Source organism: Abrus precatorius, unplaced genomic scaffold (genome assembly GCF_003935025.1).
Source record: "Abrus precatorius isolate BTA unplaced genomic scaffold, Abrus_2018 Scaffold11, whole genome shotgun sequence".
In the NCBI taxonomy this organism is placed as follows: Eukaryota; Viridiplantae; Streptophyta; class Magnoliopsida; order Fabales; family Fabaceae; genus Abrus; species Abrus precatorius.
In genome coordinates, this window is record NW_020874303.1 from 9,964,704 (window position 1) to 9,983,896 (window position 19,193).

Genomic DNA, 19,193 nt, shown 5'->3' on the forward strand with positions numbered 1-19,193 from the left:
CCTCAATGTGAACTCTCTTAAATACCCTTCAAACTCGCATATTCACGCTTGAGCAAGATCATTCTCGCTTGAATAAGAAAACTAAATAATAGTTTTTTAACCTTTTTCTGATATTCTTGCTTACCTTTAGCCTGAACGAGAATGAGTCCAGAGAGTTTCTAATTTTTCTCACCTGGACAAGAGGACAATTGGGGCTGTAACGCCCCAAATTTTGTAATATAAATTATTGTTATTTATATAAATCTAAATGCATATATATATATATATATATGTGTGTGTGTGTGTGTGTGTGTGTGTGTGTGTGTGTTGATTTAATTGATAATGAATGTTTTTGTGTGTAATAAGTATATGGACGTGTGTATTGTGTATATGCATGACTGGTTGGGCTGAAATGGGCTAAGTGCCTAAGTGTAGGGCGTGTTACTGGACTGTTCTTGCTACAGCAAGAGGATTCTCGCTATAGCGAAGAGGCCCTGGGAGGAAGGACTAAAACTGTCACTTTCTCGCTGTAGCGAGAGACGTCTCACTGTAGCGAGAGAGCAACAATTTGGGGTGTATTTCTGGGTGTAGTCTCGCTGTAGCGAAATTTTGTAGAAATCAGAGTGCAGTTTTCTCTGATTTTTTTGCTGTAGCGAGAGGGCGTGTCGCTGCAGCGAGGTCCTTTCATTGCAGCAAGAGTGTCGTGACCAGAAAAGGATTTAAAGGGGGTTAGAGTTCAGGGAGAGTTATTTCTCCCTCTCCCTTTGATTCTCTCATGCCCAAAGCCCTATTCTACAGATTAATTGCCTCCAAAGCCGTTCGGGAGCGAGATTGGAGCTCAGATTTGTGTGGGGAACGCTTGGAGGTGAGTTTTAAACGGTTAGGGTTTTTGTTTTCCTTCCCTTTCTCTGTTCTTGGTGATTTTCGGGATTCTCATGAAATTCTTCCATGTGTTTAGGCCGAAAGTCGTGTGGGGAGCATTTCCGTAGTTGAGTTCGGACGTGGGTCTTCAATCCAAGGTAAGAGGGGACTCTACCCTATCTCAATGTATTGTAATTCTTGTGTGTTTTGATTATTAATGCAATGTGGCTGAGATAGAAGATAGAAATTGTGTGTTTGATGGAAATTGATACGCAATATGATGTGTGATAGAATAATTGGACCTCATGAGGGTGATTGTGTGTGATAGAATGCCCTTGATTGGTGAATTAATGATATTATGAATAAATGAAGGCTATGTGTCGTATGTTGTGAAATGAATGTGGGCTAGTGTTGTGTATTTGAATGCAATATGGGCTGTGTGCCGTGTGTAAGCATGATTATTGCATGCGTGAATGGAATATGTATGTGAATGGGGCGTATAGTGTCGTTGTAATGTGATGTGAATGGTTCAACAATACACTGGAGATGTGAGAGATGAGAACGGTAGAAATACCTTAGAGAAGAGGGAGTGATGGTGGCATCGACTGTGGAACGGGTGCACCACGGGCCACACACTCTCTTCCTGACTAGACCTCTGACCACTATATTTGCTGAGTGACCCGTGACTGACCACGTGGTATCCGTGAGGCGGGGGTAACCGACGACCATTCATGGTGTAAATTTGTGATCATAGTGCTATAGTGAGTGTGGTTGTTGTGCTTATGCACGAGTTTGTGTGTTGTGCTTGTGAATGTGAAATATTGCCTATAATTGTATTTGCTTAATGTATTGGTAATGTGTTGGAGGTGAGACTCTATGTTGACTGTGTATTTTTGAGTAGTGTAGAGTACTCACCCTTATATTCATTTTTCAGGTAATCAAGATAATCAGCACCAGACTCAGTGAAGGGGTGGATGGAACTGCTATAGGACTTAGGATATCATTTTGAAAACTGTTGTATTTGAATATGTCTTATAGCAACTGTTTGATATAATTTGTAACCCCTTCCTTTATTTGAAATGGTTAATGAAACTTAAAAATAAAATTTTTATTATCTCAAAAATTTACAAAATTTCTTATTTATGAAAATTAAATTTAAGGTGTTACAGGGGTGATGTTATCTTTTCTCGCTTGAGCAAAACTTATCTCGCTTGAGCGAGAATGCTCTAAAAAGCCTAGTTCAAAAATATATGTGTCATTTGAACAAGACATATCTTACTTGACAGAGAAACCCTGCACCAAAATTTCTATTTTTCAAAAACAAAGAAATAAAAATAAGGGTGTTACACCCATCAGCCAACTATAGTCATCACCACTACTATACCCATCAACTAATCATAGTCATCAACATGTCAATCACAAATTAGCACTAACTATGATTCATGTTCACCGAAAACCATCATTATTGAAACTAATCATCAACTAACATCAACATATTTCAACACCTTAATGCTAGAATCACTCACCATTCAAAAGGAATCATATTTGTGTCAATCAAATTGAACAAACTTTGTTTCTCCACTATCATCAAAACACGCATTCATGCTTCCAACAATTACTAAAACTAACTTTTACAAATTTCATTACACAACCACTAACATGATTCCACGTTAAATATCGTCGTCTAATTACACAACATGAAAAGATTATGGTGATGGTGGTTTACAACAATGATGGTGGAAAAATGTTCTACTAAAATGATATTTATGTGATGATAATTAGAGATGATTACTTGTGATGGTAGTAGCTTGAAATGTTAATGCAATGATGGTGGGAGAAGGAAGAAGAGAAGGAGGAACGAAAAAAACAAGTAGTAGAAAAAGATTAAGATGTAAATAGTAATGAATCAATTTATTTTATGGAAAAAAGGTACATAAAATAAATAATAAAGTTTAACTTTTTTAATACAAAATTAATTTATTTAAAACATATATAAAATTTAAATAACTAAATTTAAAAATAAATGTAAGATCAATTATGTTTAAAAAGTACGTGTTATTTGGTCCTATTATTATTATATTTTATTAAATTTTGAAGAAAGATGTAATAGAAAAATTAAAATTAATAAAATTAAATTTTTTTACAAATTATATATATAATTAACGAGTTTAAAGTGTAATTAAGTTAAAAATAAGTTTATAAAGTCTTAAATTTTTTAATTTTTAACAAATAGTTATAAGATCATTAGCATTAATTAACTTAAAACTAAATAAACATGTCACTGCCTCTAGGGTCTACCATGGACAAGAGTACATATCAACAAGCAACATTAAAGATGATAATATATACGGGTTCAGATGGGAAGTCACAACAGACGTACATTCTATCACGAGCCAAAGCTAGATGATTTACAATGTGTTTCATGTGCATTATTTTTTGTAAATTTCTGTCGAACAATAAACGTGGAATAGGTACAACCTTTTTATTTTCGGGGGAGGGCTCATCAAAAGCAAGTTTATAAGACATAAGCTCGTGGAGACAGAATATACATAGAAACTAAAATTTAAACTACGTTTCATTTCCCTTTTAAAAATAGTTTTTTATTTTTAAAAATAAAATGTAGTATAAAAAGAAAATCAAACATTTTTAACATTTTTAAAACTGAATCAATAATTTAACTGGTGAATATATTAGTTTGAAGTTTAATGATTCAATTGTTACTAAATTAGAGTTCAATTGATGATAAATATAATAATTTTTAATATTATATAATAAATTAAATAATAAAATAAATACAAAAATGTTATACAATAAATAGTTAAATAATAACAATATGTGTATATTGTTATATATTTTTATATATGGCCTTTTATTTATTTATAAAAAGAATAGAATTATATAAACTTTATAAAATGCCAAATAACAAGTTTTTTGAGAAGATTTGTTTAGATCAGTTGTATTGATTCATGCCTGAATTTGATCGATTCTTAATTAGTTGTATTGGTTAAATATAGCTTTCGTCCTTTATAAGCAAATACTGAATAATAAAAGATAGCATAACGGAAAACTGGAATAGTATAATATAATATGGAACAAAGCATGAATTAGAGAGTTTCAAATAGCATTTGTTTCTAAATTTGGTATTTGATTCTATTGTTTGAGGACAATTCACAAATGCGGGTTGTAAATCAGATGATGTAAGAGAACCCTTTTGGATGAAAATTTTCACAACAGAGATCAGGGCATGGAAGATTACAAAGAAATTTCTATTTTTAAAAACAATATTTTTAAAAAAATTGTTTATTGACATCAGTTTTACTTTTTTTTCTTTCTTAAAAACAGTTTTGTAAAATTATTTTAAAATATAATTTTTTAAAAATTAAAAACTAAAACAGAAACAAATATGTTTGTTTTTCTTTTTAAAAATAATTTTCTCTTTTTAAAAATAAAAGATAATATAAATTTGTATTATATTTTATTTTTTAAAAGAGAAAACTATTTTTAAAAAGAAAAACAAATAGTTTACACTTCTTTCCCTATTTAATATCACTTACACTGTTTAATTTGGGGAAAAGGAGGGGAGAAGTAAAAAAAAATACAATTTTTTCAATATTTAATTTATGTTGTTGAATTGTTTTTTTCCTAGAACATTTGACACAGCATGCAATTATGTGTGAGCTTAAAGCAAGAACCATATCTCATTCACCCTATTAATCAATTTAAAAGGGTAATTATATTGTCCCACGGCATAACCTCCTTTCTGAATGGCAGAAGACCACTTGGTGCCAGAAAGACTAGCGCTTAAGGCTGCAACTTCCTTCTCAACATTTGAATCAGTCACAAATCCACCAAACTGTCTAATTGCTGCATATACACTCTTCAATCTTACACCTCTGAGACCCTCTGCAGAAGGTGGGTTTTCTTGGTTTGCTTTCGGCAAATAGAAGCTCACAATAAATGCGGAGACATTACCCGTTGCGACTTCAGTGATCACTGGTGCAGTCATCTCGATCTGTTCCTTTCGGCTGTTATTACCATGAATATAACTAAATAGCCTGAGAAAATAAACAACAAAATTGGTTACTCAAGCTTGTATAGCTATTTGAATTGTACTATCAACTTTCAATTATCATAGTTTTTATTTGCTCAATTAAACATAAGATGGACCAATAAAATTTACCTTTCGACGCCAGTTCTTGTAGCTCCTACCAAAGAATCGCCTTGAACAGGGGAATTTGAGATCAACACAATGGATTCATAGCGTCGAATTTCAAAGTCATTGCCTGATTCTACTGGCTGCAAGGGGAGTTTCAATCCTGAAATTTTCTTTTATTAATTTTAAAAATATCTTGCAATATATTTTTTAATATACTTTTAATTATTGATCAAATTTTTTAAAAATATAAGTATAAATTATTAAATTAAAAAATAAAAAAAATCGTAAAAAAAGTATGTTATAAAATATATTATCAACTTTTTTAATAATTTAATGACATTCTTAGGTGTGAAATACCTACTTAGTAGTATCGATATATGTGGGGGTATATATAGGAGTATATTAGCATGTTATTTTCCCACCCTAGCATGTGAAAGTAGAGTTAATGCACGTAATAAAACAAACAAAAGAGAATGAATGCCAAAAGCAAGGAGAAAAGGGAACTCATTTAACTAAAACACTGAAAAAGGAATGAGAGAATATTTTATTTCCGACCATATTCCATCTTCCCTGTTAAAATATCCCTGTCACTGTGCTGTTCATTTTGAAGGACCACTTTGACCCAATGATCAAATCGATGTAATACAAAATTAGAATAATGCACTGTGCAGCAACTAGAAATTAAGGATTCCTTAATTTTAGGAAATATTTTTTATTTTTATTTTTAATCATAAAATATTACTTTTTTTTAATTCTGTTTCTTAGTTTTGAAAAGTTGTACAGGAAATAGAGAAAATAATAAATAGATATTTTCACTATTTTTATATAAATTTTTTATAACAAAAAAATTAAAACAAAACGAAGTAACGATTCCAAAATTAAAAGTATAAAAATAAAAAGGAAAAACAGAAAATATTTTATGGAATTAAATAACCCCTGAATTGTGAAGAGAAAACTCAAATCTTGCTGGATTTCGTCCCATAAAATCCAAAACTTTTGATTTGTTTTCTTAGCATGTTGGAACTTGGAACCAATTGCATGGATGAAACAATTGCATGTAATAGTAATATTGTATTTTCCTTGTCTTTACAATCACAGTTGTAACCACATTTGTCCGTAAATTCTCGTAATTTAAGGGATTTCAACATGAATTTTAATTTAATTTAATTTGTTTTGTCGATTGGAAACCATGCACTTGAATGCAATTATTAAACTCGGTCTCATCATCGACTCGGCTGGTTCAACCGCACAAAATAAAATAATATATAAAATATTACATAAAATTATGAATATGAAATCATTTCAATTTTTACTTCTTTTTATTTAAGGGTAGCAAACTGTACTCAACATCTCAAACAAATCTAATTTTCAGGTTCAAATCTTTTGTTGCTCTGCAGAAGTCTGTTGGGCCAAAGTTGAGTTATTAGCCCAAAATACATATATGTGTGAGAAAGAGAAACAAGTTTAATTTGTCGTAACTTTTGAGGTACTTCCTTCATTTTTCTCTTTGCTTTCTTGCACATATCTCCCCTCCTCATCTTTTATGCTCTCATGTTGTACCGTGATTCTTTCTTCTTTTCCTTTCTTATGTGTTCTTTGTTTTACTTTTTTTTTACATTGACCACCCATCTTATATGATAACTTAAAAAAAGTGTATTTTATTTATTTATTTATTGGTTATACAATGAAGAAGTCAAAAGCTTAAAAATAAAAAATCACAAGTAACAAATGCAAATGTGAAATTAAAAAATAAGAACACGTAAGAAAAATGTATGGCCTTTCTTTTTAAGAAAGACTACCTCCAAACAAAAAAAGAGAAAATAAAAGTATTTCTTACTTTATTGAATGAAAAAACATACATGTAGCAAGGATTTGCTCAATAGCAATTGACACGTAATTCAAAGAAATATCTTAATAACCTTGACAACTATGTCGTAATGGTGTCAAATAAAACTAGATTTTTCAATTAATTTTGCAATATAGAGAGCAAACCTAAGTCATCTCACACAAACAGAAATTTATTCTGTTTTCAATTTTAAACATGCAATGGTGGTTAATTTGGGAGTTTTGTGATTTTAAGATGAATTAAAAATGAAAGTAATTTAAAAACAAAAGCAATTTAAATGAATTTAAATGAAAAAAGATCTAAAGACTGAAAACAAATTTAAAATTTGAAAACGTATCTAAAAACTGAAAACAAATTTAATTTAACCCAGAAAAACGAAAACAAAAAATAAAAACAAATTGAAAACAAAATGAATTGGAAAACAAAAACGAAAACAAAAATAAAATGAAAATGAAACACAAAATGAATTGGAAAACAAAAACGAGAATTAAAACCACAAATTAAAATTACGAATCATAGACGCAAACTAGGATTACTATACCGAATTTTCCTAAATCTCAAATGTAAAAGCAATCAATCGATCAATATTACACTCAAGAATAAAACTAATTTCAATCGAATTATGCATGCACCAATCTTAATCAAGAATTGTAGAAAAGTAAAAAGACAAACTCGAAGCGATCAATCGATCTTGTAATCCATGCTTGAAACGAGATGATTCAATAGAAACAAATAATTGAGAATGCAACAGAATCCGAAAAAAGCAAGTGAATGAAATGAAAAAGGTTTTCTCTCAAAAGAGGGAAAAAGTCTTTTCAAAAAAACAAAATTTTGAAAAAGAGAAAGGAGAGAGGTTCAAAACTAACCTTTTCACCCCTATAAATACTGGTCTTAAATAAAAATGAAAATAAATGGGTCAAGGACTCTGCAAGAAATTATAATAAAAGCCCTAAATATAAAAGGTATGTTTTAAGTCTGAAATTTAAAAATTAATTAAAAAAAATAGCTCCAAACTCCAAGCAGCATGATCCATATGTCCAAATTGAAGCCTAGGAAGTGAGGAATTCATTGCAAAAAAAAAAAAAAATTCAACCAAAAAGGAGATCTACAGAAAAAGTTATGGCTAAAATAATGGATAAAGGTCATAATAGAGAAAATATGATATATATATATATATATATATATATATATATATAAAGTAAAGATAACAAGTATTCATGAAAACTCCAATTTAATGCAAGAAATGAAAAAACATGCTAAATGAAATAAATAAAGAAGGAAAGATATTATGGAAGATGCAATAAGACTATAAATGTGAATACAAAATATGAATCATCAAACCTCAAAGAAAATACTCCCATGCATAATGTTTATGTTATCATCCCATGTATCCCTTCGAACTAATTAGTAACAAAGTCTTTTAGGTACTTCAGTCTAATTCTATTATGTTTAGGCCTGAGTTGTGTGATTAGGCTTCCATTCTCATAATATTCCTCCAAACTATCTGAGTAACTATCCATATCTTAAGCCACAATATCTCTTCGTCCTTCAACAAAAACCTTGTCCTCAAGGTTTAAATTAAGAAATTCAGTGAGCAAGTCATTTTCAAGATACAATCCTTGCCATTGAACTAAGGCTTTGTTATCACAACTCTCTTCATTATGCCAATCCAAGATTGTTAGTGGCTAAATCTTGAGCTAGTTGTCATGGACTTTAGCAGGCAATGACAAAACTAGCTTAGTAGAGTCTCCATGGCATGATTTTGGTTTAGAAACATGGAAAACAAGGTGAATTTTAGATCCTTCAGGCAAAGCTAACTCAAAAGTCACATCACTCAAATGTCTTGTAATCATGAAAGGGCTATAACAGCGTTTAGCCAACTTTTGAATTTGTAATCCACTTACTGAGATTTGACAATGAGGATGCAATTAATAAAAACTTTATATCCAACTTCAAAAGAGTGGGGAAGACATTCCTTATTAGCATAAAATTTCATAGAACCTTGAGCTTTAAGTAATTTAGAACGTAACTTCGCAAGAAGCATTTTTGAGGTGGACATCTCAGTATCCGCTGTTTCATTCTCATTAGTTTCAACAATATAATAAGGTAAAAAAAGGTGGAAGTTTATTATAAACTACCTTATAAGGGATCATACCTGTGGAACCATGTTTAGCTGTGTTATAATGCCATTTTGCCCAATGCAAGTATTGTCCCCATTGCTTATGTTGACACTGAACAAAAGCTTTAAGGTACTATTGTAAAAAAAAATAATTCATTGCCTCTGTTTGACCATCACTTTGAGGATGATGAGCTAAGGAATATGTAATTTAGTGCCTCTAAGTTTGAAGAATTCTTGCCAAAAATTGCTCATGAAGACTAGGTCACAATCTAATACTATGCTCTTAGGCATACCATGGAGCTTACAAACCATAAAGGCAATTCAACCACTTTAATTATAGTGAAAGAAGTCGAAAGAATATCAAAGTGGACAGCTTTAGAGAAACAGTCAACAATTACAAAAATGAATGTAGTTTTCGAAAGAAGGGAGCCCTGTGATAAAGCCAAGAGAGATATATTCCCATACTGCAGTGGGCGGAGGAAGACGTTGCAGTAACCCATAAGGTAAATGCAAGGGTAATTTAATTTGTTTATAAGTAACATAGGGTTTGACAAAATCTGTAACGTTTTGTTTCATGCCATTCCAATAGAAATTTTCACAAAGTTGACCATAAGTTCACTGCACCCTTGTATGACCTGTCATAGGTTTAGAATGGAATTCATCAAGCAACACTTGTTTCAGAGGAGAATTAGCTGCAATAAAATTTTTGTTGTTACAAAACAGAACACCCTAGATAAGTTTGAATTTAGGATGTTGTGTAGAAAAACACAAAACAAATTGATATAAGTCTTTTAAAGCAAAATCAAAGTAATATTTGACTTGTATTTTTGTCACAAGGTCATATTTTGAGGCACTGTTAGTCCAAAAAATTTAAGGGAATCTTCTTGCATTTGACTTAAGGCATCCGCAACACAATTTGTAGCTCTAGATTTATACACAATTTCGTAAGAAAATCCCAACAACTTAGATTAGTAGTATTGTTGTTTAAGTGTTTGCACTACTTAGGTCATGAGTTCATAGAGGCTTCTTTGATCCGTATGAATAATGAATCTTTTGCCTAACAAATAAGTCTTCCATTTCTTAATTGCTGAACTAATAGCATACAATTCTCTAACATAGGTAGAAGCAGATAAGAGTTTAGTACAAAATTTCTTACTGAAATAACAAATAGGGTGCCTTTTTTGCAGTAAAACCACACACATGCCCTACCTGGAAGCGTCAGTCTTTAGAACGAAATCCTCTTGAAAATTCAGAAGAGCTAGCATGGGACCTTGGGTTATTGCATTCAATTTATTGAAAGCAATTTAAGCCTCATTAGACCAAGCAAATGCATCTTTCTTAAGAAGATATATGAGTAAAGTAGTAGTAGAAGCATAATGACGCACAAATTTGTCAGTGATCAATTGGATTTTTATAACCTTATTTTCTCTCATTCCTAGTTCATTAATCCTCTTTTATGCCTAATTGGTTTGAATTGGATCATTTTATAATGTTTGAATTTTATTTGAGCTTTATTTAATTTTTTCAGTATTTGTCAAATTCTGATACTGTTTTGGTTTCTGGACCATATATTGAGTTGTAGAACTCCTTTCATTGTGATTCTTGATTTGTAGGAAAGCTAAGAAAAAGGTGCACAATTCCTATGAAGAGGTCAAAAACCAATTTTGATGATAAGAAACTAAAAATGGGCCTGGAAAAAGTTAGAATGCTGCAGTCGTGGATCCAGAGCAAGGTGTAGTATTTGGGCCGTATCTCAGTCCACAGACATCCGATTAAGCCCATTCTAGTGGCATTTTGAAGCTGATATCCAAGGCTACAATTGTCTTTCAGGCCACGAACCAAAAAGAGGCCGTTTTCATAGCTGAAAAAATAGAACAAAGTGACGAACAAAATTTTGAATTTTGAATTTTAATTTTTTTGGCTCCTCTCCTCTCTTCTCTTTTTCATTTTTTTTCCTCCCCTTTTACGACTTGTTTCCCTCCATCCATGAAGGCTTAGATTTCCATCTAATCTAAGGATTGAAAGAGGGCTGAGACACTCTTGAGGATCGGTTTCGCAATTTATTAAACAACAAATTCGGTTTCATCTCTTCCTTCTTTCTTCTTTTGCTAATTATGATTTCGAATTGAAGTTCTTCATTTGGATTGATAATTGTGCAGCTGTTTGATTACATATTATTCGATTGATGTATGTAATTAATTCTTGAAGGAGTGTGAATTATATTTTCAGGTTTGAGATCTAAGATTAATGGCATTGGTGAATTAAATTAACACAAATCGATTAGGTTCTAGAAGTTTCTGAACTTTGAGCGAATTGTGCGTTAATCGAATGCATGAGGGTTCTCGTGTGAATGCTTAATTTGAATTGAGATTTCATTCAAATTTAATGTTAATCACTAATTTGTTGGTTGATGCATCTTCTTAGAATCCGGTGATAGAGTGGTCGTAATTCTTCTAAATTCTTATATTAGAGTTTTTAATTATTTTTAACTTTTGATTCTAATTAGTTATTCTATAAATCAAACCACCTCTAAAAATTTTATAATCGTATAACGTTATCATCGTTGGGAGACGACTTGGATTGCACCACTTACTACATAATTTTTATGCAATTCAATTTTTATTAATTTATCCGAGAGCGACACTCGCGATCAGTCAGTCAAACCAAGGAAACCGTGCAATTGCTTCAATATAGAAGTACTAGCCAAGATTGCATCACCCTAATTTTCTCCAGATCTGATCTCATTCTATACCTAAAGATACTGTGACAAAGATAGTCAATAGACTCTTGAGCAAACAAACACTTGGATTTCTTGAGAAAGAATTGGTTAGAATTCAAACACTAAAAAATAGTATTCAAATGTGATATATAGTCCTCTAGAGATTTATTATAGACTAAAATATCATCAAAAAAATACTATAACAAACTACCTCAAATAAGGTTGGAACAACATATTCATGGTTGACTAAAAAGAAGTAGGTGCATTGCATAGCCCAAAGAGCATGACTAAGAACTCATAATGTTCTTCATGGGTTCTAAAAACAATTTTAGGGATATCACCTTGACTCATGCAAATTTAGTAGTAGCAAAATTGCAAATATAACTTCGAAAAACATTATGTTCCATTCAGTTCATCAATCAACTCATCTATTGAAGGAATCAGAAAATGATCTATCACTGTGATGGCATTAAGGGCTTTATAGTCAATGTAAAATCGCCATGACCCATCTTTTTTCTGCACTAATAGTACAAGTGAAGAGAAAACACTGTTATTCCTCTAAATGATGCACTCATTAACATATCTCTGACTTGTCTCTCAATCTCATGCTCCTGGAAGTAAGGATACTGATAAGGCTCAACATTTACTGGACTGGATCCCTTAGGAAAAAGAATGTGATGATCAATCTCACAAATAGGGAGAGATCGCATGGGGTGTCAAACAATTGAGGGTATTTTTCTAGAAGGGCTTCAATTTTTGATATAGAATGAGTAGCAGAATGCAATTTAGAAGAAGGTATAAGTTGTAATTGAAACATTTCTGTAATCCCATTAATGACAATCATGCGCCTCAACTGATGTAAGGAAGCTTCTTGTGGAGTTTTACGATTTTGGCCTTTCAATTGCACCATTTGGCCATCCTTAATGAACTTCATTGTCAAATGTTCATAATCTATTAGTACCAATCCTAGGGTGGTAAGCCACTAAACTCCTAGTACAAGTTCTGCACCACTCAATGGCAAGACAAATAAATCAAGTGATTAACAAAGAATTTGTGTTCACCTAGCTGTAACGGGACCTGCTTGCACATGGAGAAGCATGAGAGTTTGTCTCTGTTACCAACAAGGACATGGAACCCTTACACCATAACCACTTCGAGACCTAAGAACTTAGCTGTACAATCCTGTATAAAATTGTGTGTACTCTCACTATCCACTAAAATTGCAACTGGAGAGGAATTTATGTGGCTAAAAACATGCAATGTTTGCAAAATTGAGTGGTCCAATAAGGCATGGAGGTTTATTTGAGCTGAGGTGTTATAAGGTGGATCGGGTGGCTCAATTTGTGCATGGTTTACAAATTGAAGTAAATGGATCGAATCCTTCTCCACATTTTTCAAGTTTCACAATTAACAACAAAAATTGTCTCTTACACTTGTGACCCAATTTGTATTTATCATCGCAATAGTAATACAAGCCTTCTCCCTTCAATTTTGAAGTTCAGCAGTAGAAAGTCTCTTAGTGGGTGAAAAATTAGTGTTGGAGCTAAATTTATAAGGTAAGGAAATGTTTATGATTTGGGTGAGATTGAAGGGGTGAAATTTGTCATTAAAACCGATTTTGTGGCCATGGGTGTGAATCGCTAAGAACGAATAAAAGTTACAATTTTTACAAATTTTTCTTCTTGCAATTTAGCTAGGCTGATTGCTTGTGATAAGGAGATGGTTTGGAAGGCCTGCACTTCCTTCCTAATCTTTGGTTTTAAACCCAAAACAAAACAACTTAAGAAGAACAGGGGCAATAATCTAACAATTCTATTGGCAAGAGACTCAAACTAAGCTTGGTACCGTGGATGTTTGGCACAATTTGAAGAGGGTTCCTTTGGGATCCTCATAGTGTGATGATGCAAATCTAATTTCCAAAGCGTGATTGAAAATTGCCCAAGAAATTAGCTGATTATTGGCATGCATCCATTGAAACCAACTTAAGGCTTCACCTTCTATGGAGAATGAAGCTATTCGAAGCCGTTATTCCTCTAGTGTGTTGTGAAAGTCAAAAAATTGGGTGATTTTAAAAATCTATCCCTAAAGATCAGATCTGTCAAAACGCAAAATGTTCAACTTCACTGTAGTGTGAAAGATCAGACTAGGGCTACCACGAAAAATTACTTACACTTTTAAATCGGCTATGTGATAATCAATCTCTTCTTAGAACATTCACTAAAAGTTGCTTGATAACTACAAGCTTATCATCAAATTTCGTAGAACTAGCCATGACACTCTCAGTGAAAGCATCAAATTGAAAGGTCTTTCTTCGGAGGAAGGATACCTCCAAGCAACAACAGAAAAAACAAAAATATTTCTTACTTTATTGAATGAGAATATTCACATACATATAGCAAGGATTTTCTCAACAATTGACATGTTATAGCTATTCATAGAAATATCCTAACAACCCCAAAGAAAATACTCCCTTGCATTAATGCTTATGTTTCCATCTTATGTACCCCTTTCAACTAATTAGTAACAAAGTTTTTTAGGCCTGAGTTGTGTGATTAGGTTTCCATTCTCATAATATTCCTCCAAGCTATTTAAGTAACTATCTATATCTTGGGCCATAACAAAAAAGTACAAATAAGTAAAAAAAAAAACATGATATCACAAATTCACAATAAAAAAAGTAATCTTAAATTCTAAAGATTTTTATCATCTATGTCTAATCTCTCCATGAAAAATGAAGGAACACTTGCGCCACCAAGAATAGGCTATTAACAAGATGTTTATTGACATGAGATGAAAGTTAGATGTGAGAGAAGATGAAGACATAGTGAAAGTAGGAGATGTAATTCGATGAATAAGCATAAGTAAGTAGTCATACTAAGTCTTAGATGTTGTTGTGTTGGTCTTTTGCTTTACCATGATGTCATTGAGACTTGGAGGAAGGGAGGAAGCCTAATTGAATGACAACCTTCTAGCAAATAAGCAAGGATGCAACATATTGAGCACTTTCATTGTCTAAATATCCAACCCATAAAGAAAATCTCTTCTTTGGATGTTTCTGGTTAGCTCCTATATATTGTAATGTATCTTTTAGTTTATAAAATATGAACTTCTTTCTTACAAACTCTCACCACATATAAGGAGTCATAATCAAAGAGCACTTGGTCCCATTGGAGGTTAGCTATAAGCAAAGTTACTTCTTCTCAAAAGGCTAAAAGCCTTAACAACAATAGGGGATGATGTTAAACATCTCCTAGTATATTTTGAAACAATTTATTGTTCATACTAGTGTAGAAAACACTTATTATATACATTATTTTTAGAACTGATGTAACAAATATTTTTTACATCGATTAGTTTAAAACTAATGTGAAAAAGTTCTCATAAATTTCAAGAATTTACATAAATTTTTTTCATAACCAATGTAAAAGCTAGTTGTAGTAAGTCATTTTTACTCTAGTGACATTATCTAAAGTGGTGATAATAAGGGAAGAAAATCCTAAATTAGCTAAGAAAATTGCATCACTATTGCACTTTAACTAACCTAGTAATTAAGGCCTCTGACAGGCATCATCTTAAATAATTTGATAGAAGCATTGGTTTGGTTTGGTTTGTTTGGTATAATTTAGTATGATTCTTAAACCAATGTATTGATCTAATGATCTAATATTTGTTATGCTACCATTTTCCTTTTAACTTTATATGTGTTATTGCGCTATCATTTACCTATTATCTTTCAGGCTTGATATGTTATTGTCCTGTCATTCACATGTTGCCTTTAAGACTTTATATATGTTAACATGATCAACTCATTGTTGCCACCCACTAGTAAAAGGAACAAAAGAAACAAAAGAAATAACTTTCTCACCACAAGCGGCAATGCAAAAAAAAAGGGGGCTAACTCATGAAGGGAACGGTCAACAAGAGCATGGTGTATACTGGCTTCTTCCAAGGACAACCCCACTCCAGCAAAACCATTCGATTCTTCTTATTCTCCATTGGAAGTGTACTTTGGCCAAGGCTAAGATGGTAAAGGGACATGCATCACTAAGTAACTTTTGCATAGTGTTTTCTCCATAATTAAGGTGAGAAAAGGGGAAGGAATCCCAAATGTAAAAACAAATTCTATCAGGAAGGGATTCAAGAGTGGTGTTGGTCTCCGAAGCACGGGTAAGCGAAATCTGTGAGCATATTGGTACCGGGTACGTATTCGGTACTAATACTCGTTGGGTACGTGTTAGGTACGTACCTGAAAATATTTCAAAAAAAAAAGGGTACATATTGGGTACTTCTTGGGTACATTTCTGATACACGTATCCATTAAAAGGATGTCATTTTTTGGTCATTTAAAAAAAAATTCAGGTTTTAATACTCTATCTTTCAATTTTCCTTTGTTCATTTTGTGCCCTAAAGCTCAAGCCCTTACCTAAGAAAACTGCAGCGCTAGTAGAGATCTCAATCCAAGGGCAACTCAGTTCTTTCTCTCTCAATCTGAACTGGTTTATTGCAGTACCCATCACGATATTTTTCTTGCTTCTAGGTATTAGGAGAGTACTCATCTTCATCATTCTCTCATTTGATTTTGTTTCTCCTATTGTCATAATTGTTGTTTGCTTTTGCTATTAAGCCTACGGACTTGGTCATGGCTCCCGTGGTGTTGCTTGGATTGCAGCTAATCTTCCTAATCGCATGCAAGTTGGGCTTAGTGATATTATACCATTCCATCATGACTCACAGCTACCTCCTACCTTCCCTCGATAAGAATATCAATACCAATCATCAAAAGTTAAATATGCATAAAGTTTGGGCAATTTCATCTGGGTCCATGCACATCCCATGCCAAAATAATTTCAAAAGATTCTATATCAATTCTTTCACTAACTCATCCCTTGTCACGTTGTATTCCACACCTATCTACAATATATATATTTCCAGCAACATGTTAGCGTTCAAACATACAAATTAGATTTTAATTAAATGGATTTTTTTTACCTTAGCAATGATGGTAATGTTGAGAGTAATTTTTTCAAATGGCTTTACACTGCTCTCGACAATAGAAAGATGTATATTTTGAAGAAGGCTCAATACTGTAAGTAAGATGCCCTTTTATTTCTCACAAAGGATTCTAATAAGTAGTTCCTTCTTATATATAGAGAGAGATTTGAATATCTTTATCTGAAATATTTATAAAGTAAACATTGTTGCTTCTACCATAAGTTGTCTTGTTTCCCCTATATATTGAATATCATTGCAATCTTTTATCTTTTGTACCTTTGCATTATTTATTTATTTATTTTACCATGAACCCTTCTATTCATGTTATCATGCAGTTTTCTTATTATTAAATTTAATTTATTAATCATAACAAAAAAAATTTGAGGCATTTGGTTTGGTAAAAAGTTTTATACAATTTTTCTTATTATTAAATTTACCTTTGGATGCTTATTGTGTGATTGAATGGTTAGGTTGATTTGTCAAAATGTCTTCACACCATTCAAGTAGTGGATCTGCAAATGTTTCTTCCAATCCTTCCATATCTAATAGTAGTAAATTTGCTTCTAGAAGTGTTGAGGGTCACTGTACTCTTTAGGCCTATGTGACAATGCAATTTATAATGGTTTTTACGCTAGAGTTAAGAATCATTTGTTGAGGGAAAAGAGACGTGATGTAACAATTTGTACAAAAGTGTCAAATGAATGTATTGAAGAAATGAAACAAGTTGAGAGAATGGTCGTTGAGAAAGCTAAATTGTGCAAATGTCTTTACCTATCGAAACAACAAGTTTGAATCCACCTGTGAATGGAAGCAAGAGAAGAAAAGGAGGACCATTGGTTAACAATGAGGCTAGAGATCACTTGACTTGTGAAATTGCTAGAATGTTTTATTCAGCCAGTTTGTCATTCAATATTGCTCATAATTCATATTTTGTTTGTTCCTACACATTTGCTACTAACACTCAAATCTCAAGTTTTCTTCCACCGAGTTACAACTTCACTCTTGCAAAAGAAAAAGGCCAACATAGTAAAGTTACTCCAACCTATCAAAGACACTTAGCCAGAAAAAGGTGTGAGCATAGTTAGTGATGGTTAGACTGATGCACAGAGAAGACCACTAATTAACTTCATGACAGCATGTGATTCCGGTCCTGTGTTTTTTAAAGCACTTGATGGATCTAGTGAATACAAGGACAGGAATTATATAGCAAACCTAATTCTATCTACCATTGATGAAGTTGGAGTACAAAATGTTTTTCAAATAATCACAGATAATGCACCAGTTTGCAAAGCTGCTGGATTTATTGTGGAATCTGTGCATCTTCACATTTTTTGGACACCTTGTATTGTGCACACACTCAAAAGGTATTTGTTCTCCAAAAAATACACTAGCTAATGAGGTTGCTTATAATGAGTGTAGTTGGATCTCTCAACTTACTAGTGATGCATACTTCATAAAAAATTTCATTATGAATCATTTTATGAGACTTGCATGTTCAATCAATTTAATAATTTAAAATTGCTTGTCATTGCTGAGACTTAATTTGCATCAAACATTATCATGCTTAAAAGGTTAAGAACCCTTAAGCATGGTCTTCAAACTATGGTGATTAGTGGGTAATGGTCTCATTATAAAGAAGATGATGTCCCAAGAGCTACCTTTGTGAAAGTAACAATTCTAAATGACAATTTTTGGGATAAAGATTGATTATATCTTGAGCTTCACAAACCCTATATATTAGATGCTTCATTCTTGTGATACTGATGAGCCAACTCTTCATTTGATTTATGAAAAATTGGATGTCATGATCGAGTAAGTGAAATATGCAATATATCAACATGAGGGCAATGAGTTAAATGAACATTCATCCTTTTATGAAGTGGTGTATAACATTTTGATTGATAAGTGGAGTAAAAGTAACACACCACCTCATTGCTTGGCTCATTCACTAAATCCTAGGTAAAGCTAATTAATTTGTAAGTTTCAATTTATTTTACTTAGGTTATAGTGAACTAACTTTAAGTTATTGATAGGTATTATTGTAGGCAATGGCTTAATGAAGCACCAAATTGAGTACCTCCACACAGGGACAATGAGATTTGTATAGGGAAAAACAAATGTTTGAGAAGCTACTTTTTGTATCCAAGGGAAAGATTAGAGGCAACCCAGAAGTTTGTTAAATTCTCAAGTGGTGGAGAAGAGATTGGTCAATTTGATTGTTTAAAAGATAGGTGGAACTTGAAGCTAAAAGAATGGTGGGTTATGTATAGTGCTGCACTTCCTAAACTTCAAATCATTACCTTAAAGGTCCTTTCACAACCATCCTCTTCTTCTTGTTGTGAGTGAAATTGGAGCACATATTCTTTCATTCATTCCATGAAAAGAAATAGGCTCAACCTTAAGAGGCCTAAAGATTTAATTTTTATACATACAAATCTTCGATTGCTCTCAAGAAAGAGTAAAAATTATTATGAGAGTGAGACCAAAATGTGAGATATTGGTGGTAATGAGTAGGATCCAT

General features: G+C 32.3%; 1 protein-coding gene across 1 annotated transcript; it reads right to left on the reverse strand.

Annotated features, from left to right (window-relative positions):
• Window positions 1–4,519: 4,519 nt before the first annotated feature.
• Window positions 4,520–12,390, reverse strand: LOC113855606 (heme-binding protein 2-like). Its single transcript, XM_027487237.1, has 3 exons — window positions 12,271–12,390; window positions 5,021–5,136; window positions 4,520–4,895 (listed from the first exon to the last, which is right to left on the reverse strand). Exons 1-3 carry the CDS (start codon window positions 12,388–12,390, stop codon window positions 4,520–4,522), a joined length of 612 nt encoding a protein of 203 aa, XP_027343038.1.
• Window positions 12,391–19,193: the final 6,803 nt, after the last annotated feature.

What these genes read in the sequence shown, in the direction of transcription:
- LOC113855606 (XM_027487237.1), bottom strand. Translation starts at nt 12,390, where the DNA reads ATGCGATCTCTCCCTATTTGTGAGATTGATCATCACATTCTTTTTCCT. An exon ending in AGCATGAGATTGAGAGACAA is followed by an intron (nt 5,137 to 12,270) that starts GTCAGAGATATG and finishes CTCCCCTTGCAG; the next exon opens with CCAGTAGAATCAGGCAATGA. An exon ending in ACAAGAACTGGCGTCGAAAG is followed by an intron (nt 4,896 to 5,020) that starts GTAAATTTTATT and finishes TTATTTTCTCAG; the next exon opens with GCTATTTAGTTATATTCATG.